Genomic DNA, 8908 nt, shown 5'->3' on the forward strand with positions numbered 1-8908 from the left:
GCCTGAACAAATGTGGGAGGCTTTGAGGCTCTATAATGTAGTCTGGGCCTTAAAACCTTGAGATATTGTTAATAAGCACAGCCATCCTGCTACCGATCCTGTTGCCCTGGGCTTTTGAGGAATGGGGTCTGCGGAGAGAACATGAGCGGACTCAGTGGGAAGAGGGGTCTGAGTCTGGTCAGGGGAAGAAAGTTTACCATTTGTTTCTGGTTTCAGCTTAAAAAGCCAAATGCATGTTTTAAAACATCGCACTCCTGCATAACTAAGAGATGGGATTGAATCTAACCTGGAGTCACCAACTCTGGCACGTTGCATCCTAGTGAAACTACATTCGTGCTCCATCCAAGACCAAAAGCACCTTGTTCTCAGTGTAAAAACAGCCCCTCCTCACTCCCCATTCAGCCACGTTTGCTCACGCGAGTCGCAAGCAGATATTTTGCAGTGTTAGTATGCTAGGGCTGAGTGAGGCATGGTTTCCATCCCATCTCAAGCACCAGCAGGATCTTTAGGCCGACACACAGCGCAGCACCGCTGAAGGAAAGCGGGCTGCTCAGGTGTCACTGAAGGCACAATTCAGTCTGTAGCTGGTGATACATGACCAGTAAAGAGCCTGGGATGACTGGACAAGGGCAGCAGCTGGAATATCCATTGTGTGAGCTCCACCTCCTGCCCCCATTCATCCTCCCACGCCCCAGGCAAAGGTTCCCAGAAGGGGGGAGCTATAAGTGCTTCAGAGCAAGCCCATCACATCCCGTAGGAGACCGCTCGGCCAACGTGTTGGATCTGCACGTCCCTTGGCTGCACTCTCTTCCCGGCCAGCACCCCCCACTGTGGAAGCTGCACCAGCTCCTTCTTGATGTGCCTCCTGCTTCCTGCGCTCCACAGGCGAGGCCGTGTAGCCCTCGCTTGGCTTATACTCGAGAGAGACTCTAGACCGGAGTCGACAAAGAGTCTTTGTAATCGAACAGGCATCCTCATTCCCGAGTCTGATCAGTGGAGAAGGCAACCCGCTCCTGAGTCCTATCACGAGCAGGCTGCACTGCTGTGGAAAGCAGGGGGATGTAGGAGTTGCTAGATGGACCGGCCCTGAGGTCCACCCAACTCAGTATCCTATCTCCAACTATGCCTGGTGTCAATTGATCCGGATGATGGTTTAACAATCCGGTAGGAGCAGATGTAAGGTCTTTTCCTCCTCCCCATTAAGCCTCTCCTAGATAGAGATTGCCTTATGCCCTGAGCATCTCTTCCAAACCTGGGGTTTGCATTAACCATTACAAACCCTGACAACAGAGGATAGCATCAGACAAAATAGCTTGTCATCTATGAAAGCTTATGCCTCTCTGAACTGGATAATCTCTCACCGTGCCCTACTTAATGCTACTTCACATATTGGCAGGGCTGGGACCTCTGTGAAGGCTGGAGTGGGTGAGAGGGCAATTACAGTCCCCAGGGGCCTCTGTGACTAATTAAAGGCCCTGGGTGGAAGGGAGCTCCATCCAGCCTCCCCTGCAAGGCAGGGTCTGTGCAGGAAGGAAAATCCTCTGCTGAAGACAAATGCAGAGAGGAAAGCACAGCATCATCTCCAACACTGCACACAGGAATCCCATCCCGTACAATCTCAGGTGCTCTTTCCTTGCGCCCTATTGTCTCATTTCCTCTTCACTATCCTCTCCCAGCGCCAGCTAAACTGGCCCCAGTTCTAGGTTTCAGGGATGTATTTGGTAGCCGTGTTGGTCTGAGACAAAAAGAAATACAAGACTCTCGAACTCTTGGTTCAGAGATGATACCTTTTATTAGACTGTCACGGCCGGGGTCCTTTCGGAGGGCCGTGATCTCCTTAAGGCCCTCTCTCCATGCCAATTCGGCCCAAGGGCACCCTCGAATCTCGCCCGCCATGTCTTTGCTGTTAAATAAGGTTGGGAGGCTGCCTTGCGTCTCCTTGGGCACGTAAACTCCTGGACCCCTCGTGGGTCTTATCCTGCACCCCTGAGTGCCTTGGGGCACCCTAGCCTTATGGGCTACGCGTGGCTCCTACTACCCCAATACCACGCCCCAAGCCTCGCTGATGGGATAGACGTTGTCTTGTCACAAATCAACTTGCCCGCTCTCCCGGGCCTCCTCTGTAATCTAGCCCACTCTGGGCTCTCTCTAATAGTGTTGTCCCGCTCAGGGACCCTTATCCCCTCTGGGAACTCGTATCGAGCCCTACGGTCTTTTAGGCCCACCGCGCTGCTAACCTCCCCCCTCCGGGCGCACCGTGCTGCTATCCCCTCTTGCCGGGGACCCCCGCCGCACCTTCCCCTTCTCCTGGGCTTTGTGCTGCTAGCCCCTGCCGTCGGGGTCCACCGCAGCACCTTGCCCATGTCTGAGGTCTATTGCAGCACTAGCCCACTACCCGGGCTTGCTACGCCCGTCTCGGGCTCCTCAACAGTCTCCCCTTCTCGGGGACCTTACATGCCTGCGCCGAGCTTCTCAATAATATCACCCCCTCTCTGGGGCTGGGGTCTACGTACCCCGCACACAACCCGGGGCCTTTGTTCCCCGCCTGCAACCCACTGGTTGCGCTCCTCACCGCGAGCTGCGCCTGCACTGACGCTGCGCCCTCGCTGGCGCTGGGGCCCCACCCCTCTGGGGTCCCTATGAGGCCTCCTCCAACCCCTACAGCCTCACCCAAGCCTCCGGTGTAATACCCAACCACAAACATACTGCAAGCCTCCTGGCTACAACTAAAACCTAGGGCACCTAGCCACTACAAAGCAAGCCGCCTGGCTATAACTTAGCACCATTACTCCAACCTTCGGAGCTCTCACGAGCTGTACTGGCCATCGGGCGTCTGCCCATCTCTCAGCCGAGGGAGCTCCTGCCTCTCCAGCTGCTGGCAGGGAACTGCCAGCCTGGCCTCAGCCCTGGGCTTTATGAGGGCCAGGCCCTGCCCCTTCTGGCCAGCTGATTCTTATTAGTTGCCCCGGCAACTCACAGCTGTGCTCACTGCGTTCTGCCAGGGCTCTCTCCCTGGCAGTTTCTCCTCTGGCAGCTTTCCCCTCTCTAGGAGCAGGAGCACGGAGGTGCCCTGTGACATAGACCAACTAAGAATTTGCAAAAACGTGTATATTTTTCTGCAAGCTTTTGGGCGCACACGCCTCAAGCACTTGCTGTCCCGGCAACCCGCCTAGTGGCTTGTACCAGCAAAGTGTGCTTTTACCAGTAGAGTTGCAACCAGTTTGCCCAGTGAAAGAGGCTCTCCCAGCACAAGGGCTTCCAGCCCAACCACTCCAGCTAGAGGCATGGGGCTTTGGGGGTTAGCTACGCTTGCCAAACCTGGAAGTGCAGACGAGGCATTTTTGCGACAGGGGCTCCAAGTTTGCTGCGAGAAACCTTCTGCGAAGAATCCATCAGCGCTGCGTTTTCAGTAAGTGTGTCCAGCTGTCGGAGTGCGTGTGAGCACGTGTTTGCACAGATGTGTGTCTGCCTGGAAACCCCAGGCTCCATTCGTCAGGGGCAGAGCGTAAAGCCACACGTGTGCACTATGCCTTGAGTTTTCCTGGACATTCCTGGAAGGCGGCAGGCCAGCCCTGGGGGCTTCCTCAAGGCTGACCATCCTTTCTAGGTGGGGGGAAGCTTGAGCTGGGTGAGAGCTGGCCCATAGGGAGCACACTAGGCACCTGAACAACCTTGCTGGAGTACTTGCCTGGAAGGCGACTGGCTGCCAATATGAGAGGAGTGAATAGTCCCGGCAGCTGGATTCAAGGAAGTTCAATGAGTTTCTAGCTTCCCCTTGGTTTCCCTTTCCTTGACTTCATCTCTGTCCTCCCTTCCTTTCTGCTGTTTTCTTCCCAGTCAGTTCCTCTCCCCTTTCCGTCCTCCTACCTACTCCATTTTTCACACCCGAGCCTGAGTCACCAGCCATGAGCCAGAGGCAGAGTGTGTCATGTCTATATGCTTTCTTTACTGCTGAAAACTCTTCTGAGTAATGGGGAGGGAGATCTTGGATAAGCGGATCCTTTCCCTCTGCATCCTGCTTTGGAGTCAGTATGAGCAACGTGAAATCATGGGCACCAGAGGAGATGATGAGATGCCCGTTGTGTTACGGGAGCTAGGCAAGGGGCAACACCCATCGTTTCGTGAGAGCTGGCCCAGACCAGTCGCACGTGGAGTCGGGGGAGCTCAGGAAAGGGAGACTCCATGGATGAAGCATACTGGTGTCTTGCAGGAAAGGGGGCATCTCTCTCTTCTTCTTTGTCACCGGCTGGGCTGATGGAGCCATGGGTTTTCATCATCACACTGCACCCCTTTCTGCCCACAGGCCATGCCGCTGCTCCTCTGGGCACCACCCACACAGTGGCATTCACCTGGGCACCTACAGGCTTGGGCAGAGCTGGGCCGGGCACACCTGGTCTCAGGGAGTATCTGGTTCCCCCTTTCCCTGGTCAGTCCCAGGAAGAAGCATGGTCTGATATGAAGGGTGGGAGCCACACGCTTGTGCAGAGAGAGGACAGGCTAAGCATGGATTAGCCTTGTCAGTCCTTGGTCCTGGCTAACTCTCCCCTTTGTTTCCGTGAAGAGGGCAGCACCCCCTGGAGTGGTCGTGGCCTGGGGGCCAGGTGGATCCTGTCCAGAGCGAAAAGGAGAGCGAGTCAACCGTGCTGGTGAGCATCAGCGGCAGCCGGACTGTCCGGCAGGACGAGTGCAAGGGCACTGACACAAAGCCCTACTGCAAGATCTTGGTGCTGACGGAGACCCAGGCTAATGACACAGGCTACTACTGCTGCTACTACAAGTACATCAAAGCCAAAATTGAGGGCACCACAGCGGTCAGCACCTACGTGTTTGTGAGAGGTAAGAAGCCAGGGCTCATGGGCAATGGCAGAGGGAGGGCTAGGTGAGCCAGGCCACACTAAACCCTTCAGGGAGTACACCGAGGAGAAGCAGCTGAGTGGTCAGAGTCGGTCCTGGCAGGAAGGGGCCGTCCCCTTTCTAAAAGGAGACTGATAAACACGTAGCTGATGCTGGGACCGGCCTAGCCTCCATGCACACTTCTGTCCCATCATTACCCCTGTAGCTCCAGCCCTCCCGTTGGCTTAGACCTGTGTCTCTTCAGTGTGGCCTGGCAGCATGGCACGCCTAGCACCAAGAGCGCAGTAAAACTGTCACTGGGCATAAATCTGAGGAAGGGGCAACATCCTTGTAGCTGAGAGAGGCTTGCAGTGCTGGGACATGCTTGGCCCCAGGAGCTTCTGAGCGAGTGGGAAGGTTCCCTAGGACAGGTGTTAAGAAAGGCCTGTTTTTGGGAAAAGTGGCCGTGGGCTGGCGGGGTCCTTGGGGGAAAAGGACCCCTTGCTTTTGTCTAGTTCCACTGGAGCTGCATCGACCCCTGGGCATGAAGGACCCCAAGAAGCGGGCAGCCCCCAAGAGACCGGAGATGCCAGCGTGACTGAGCAGGGGACATAGACCGAATGAAAGAAGTATTACAAAGTGCAGCCTTGCCCTCAGGCAGTGACACGTCTTCCAGCAGCAGCTGGGCAGAGCTGAGCTCAGCGCTCATATCCTGAAAGTCTCCTCCATAAACATGCCCGTCCCCTTGTCTGCAGAAAGGCAGCTGGAATCCGGAGGGCAGAGGGCTGTCCCCCCATGCTGAGAACGAATCAATATCCGTCCCCTTCTGCAGGGTCGCTGGAGCTCTGCTCTGCCCGGGATTCAATTACAGCGGTGCCGGGGGTGATTGTTCCCGTCCGTCTGGAATGCAGGAATTTTCAGCTCCGCGGTGTCCCCCAGGCAGAGCGCTGGGCCTTCGAGGAGCTCAGCCTGTACAAAAATGAAGGGCTGCCGGGCTCTGCAAAGAGCAGCCATGGTGCAGGACTGAGAGCTGTAATGCTCCGTGCAGTGCTGGACCCAGAGGCGGCAGGGGACAGGACAGAGTGCAGGCAGGCTCCGATGGACCCAGCTGGACGTGGCCATGCCCATCAGCCCGGACTTGCAGAACCTCTTCCTAATTTCAGTACCCAAAGCTCTGCCAATTATATCAGCCTTCTTCTGTGACGCCTGGGCCTCACCTGGCTGGAGACTCGCTGCTAGGCCAGGCAGAAATTAGGAGGCGAGTGTCTGTAAGAGTGACCGTCCGCCAGGTATGAACTTGTGTCCCTTATTAGATGCAACTCAGTGACCTGAGTCAAACCCCAAGGTCTGCAGAGGTGAAGAGCTGCTGCATTAACTCACTGACGTTCCCCCCATTCTGCTCACGCCAAAGCTAAAAGCTCATGCTGTTAAGATGGATAATCTGCCCGCTGGAAGGAGTGGGCCGTTATTTGCTCCTTTTCTAGTCTGTGTTGTCACCGTGAGGTGGGAAGGTTGTGACCTATAAGACAACATTTTTGGCAGTGCCAGGGTAGCACCAGAAATGCACACACAAGATTGCTTCTGCCGCTGCGATGACTGCAATGGAAAAGCAGCTCAGTCTGGGCCGCCGGTGGGGAGGAATCAGGGTCCCAGGGGCTGAGGCGCCAGCCCAAGATGCAAGAGATCTAGGATCAGCTCTGGTCCCTGTCATGGATTCCCTCAGGCAAGCTGCTTAACCTTTCTGCAACTTGGCTCTCGCCCTGTTAGAGGAGATAAGCCTTCTCTGTGTCAGGTGTGTTGCGAAGACGCATCCATGAGTGCCAGAGGCTGCTCTGATGCTGTGATATCAGGGTTTGTGTAAGTACCTAAGTAGATGGCCGTTAAGTGTCTCTCTGACCACTGAAGCTCTGCGAACAACCAGTGAAAAGAAGCAGAAGTATGTTTAAATGGAGAAGCAAATCTGCAGACCTCAGCTGCTAAAAGCAAACACAGAGTTTCTCCATCCAAATCACTCTTTAAAAAGAGCCAGACAACAGGCTGCCTGTGGGAGCCCTGTTCTGGGTGTCCAGGCAGAAGGAACCTTTGCAGCAAGAGGGCGACTGAAGCAATGACTGTCCTAGTCGACAACTTGAATCAGTTAGAGCGGTGGAGGGTAGGATTAGTTGGCAATGGTTGACCTTTGCCTTATGTACCTGATGGTGCAAGAGGTGGATTGAACTAGATCCCAAAGTCTGACCCATCGGGTCCTGACTCACGGCCAAGGGCATCTTCGTCTTGGATGGCAAGTGGCTGCACCATCTAAGAGGGATAAAGTATCAGATCATCCCAGATGCATGCACCAGCTGCTGGCAGGCATTCACTGCGTAATGGCCACAGAATTTCACCTAGTGCTCCCAGATCTTGTTTCAGCTCCATCACCTCCCCATGTAAGAAATATTTCCAGTGTCCACATGGGCAGATTTCACAGGAGAAGCCAGCTGAGGACAGGCATGGTGTGGGCATTTCAAAGCTCATTGCATTTGCTTTGGTGTGGGTTATGGGCATTAGCTATGGGTCCATGCTTGGATTCTGCCCCTGGGGAAGGAGCACTCATGGGCAACAAGATGCTGCTGTTTCAGAGCAAATCTTCCTCTGTTACCAAACTGAAAACAACGGCCAGCAGCAGAAAAGACTTGGCAGGAATTTCCATCCCCAAAATTCATCATCATCTCATCCCCTCGTCTGGTTTGAGGCCTTTCATAAAACCATCAGTGGCTGTTCTTCAAGCGCACCTTGGAGGACCTGTTATACACAGCCACCGGGATTAAGTAACCCTTTGAAACAACAAAGTAGTTGATGAGTAAAAGAAATCACAGCAAAAGCCTTGTATGGACAAAAGCAACAGAAGAGCCTGTGTTTTGCACCAGTTCAGCATTTGCAGCAAACCTCCCTTGCGGCCCCGGCCAGGGGGTCTCAGTATTGACCTGACGGGGGCAATCTCCCAGGGATGAGATGGTTGCTTGTTTTCTAGCTCTGTTCAGTTCCTGGCATTGCAGCTGGAATTAAAACTGGGGCCTAAAAGCACGAGCCTCTCCTGCAGCAGTTCCCACCTTTTTTCCAGGGCAGTCCCGTTCCCAGTCGGTCCATGACTGGGTTTCCAAGCCAGTCCCAATCACTGTAATTGAATTAGATGAGGCTTTGCAACCTCATTTGTTAAGTCCTTCGACCGCATTGGGGGTCATGACCTCTTATTTGGGAACCACTGTTGTATTGCTTGCACTAAAAACGTGTGGCGGGCTTCTGCGCTCAGAAGTGGGAAGGACTCTGCGGCTAACACGGGGCTACGGGGAGCGGGAGATGGATCACACTGATCCTCTTTTGGCGGAGGCTGCCTGAAAGGAGGCTACTGGTGGTGCCGGATGTTATGACGTGGCTCCTTGACTATGAAAAACGTCAAGAGCTCCTTCCCTACGCAGTGCAGTGGTTGTCATTGAAAAGTCGCCATTTGCCCTCACTTATTTCCCAGTCCTGATGTGGATGGAAGGAGAGTGAATAAGGCGGCAGAGGTCCTGCCAGGAAACCCTGCCCATTCACATAGCGCGGCCCTTCCCTGGGCCAGGGGCCATCTCTTTGTGCATTTGCACAGAGCCTGGCACAACAGTGTCCTGGTCCATGATGGGCTTCCTGAGGGCAGTCACTCATGGGAGGCCTCGGCTAGACTTGGAGAGGAAAGGGGCTGCATCTCGTTCCCGGTCTCCTGCATCATCCAGTTACCCCGTCCCACTGTGCTGAGAGCAATGAGAGACGCTGCATCGCAGAGCTGTGCTGATAGCAAACGTTGTCCAGGCCACAGAACTGGATGGTCCACGCGCTGGTGTTGGTGGTTGGCGGAGGCCCTAAGACGTGGGCCCTCGTCTTGCTTGATCAGGGCAGTATGCTGAGCAGCCTGGGGAGGGCAGTCCTCCCAGGGCATCTGTTTGCTGGATGTTCCCTTTGAGACCCTCCACGGTTTCTTGGAGGGTTCGGAAGGGTTTAGCCTAAGACACGGCATTTTACCGAGGCAGCTTCAAAGATTAATTCTGGTGTTTCCGCTCTT

The 8908-nt window shown here is 54.8% G+C and overlaps 1 protein-coding gene across 2 annotated transcripts in view; it reads left to right on the forward strand.

Moving 5' to 3' along the window:
- Positions 1–8908, forward strand: part of FLT4 (fms related tyrosine kinase 4) — a 75509-nt gene that overhangs the window by 32638 nt on the left and 33963 nt on the right. For both annotated transcript variants that reach the window (XM_025200990.1, XM_025200991.1), the window contains exon 3: positions 4562–4836. In XM_025200990.1, coding sequence (XP_025056775.1) covers positions 4562–4836 — 275 coding nt within the window. The remainder of the gene's footprint in view (positions 1–4561; positions 4837–8908) is intronic.

The sequence above is a fragment of the Alligator sinensis genome, unplaced genomic scaffold (genome assembly GCF_000455745.1).
Source record: "Alligator sinensis unplaced genomic scaffold, ASM45574v1 scaffold550_1, whole genome shotgun sequence".
Taxonomy (NCBI): Eukaryota; Metazoa; Chordata; order Crocodylia; family Alligatoridae; genus Alligator; species Alligator sinensis.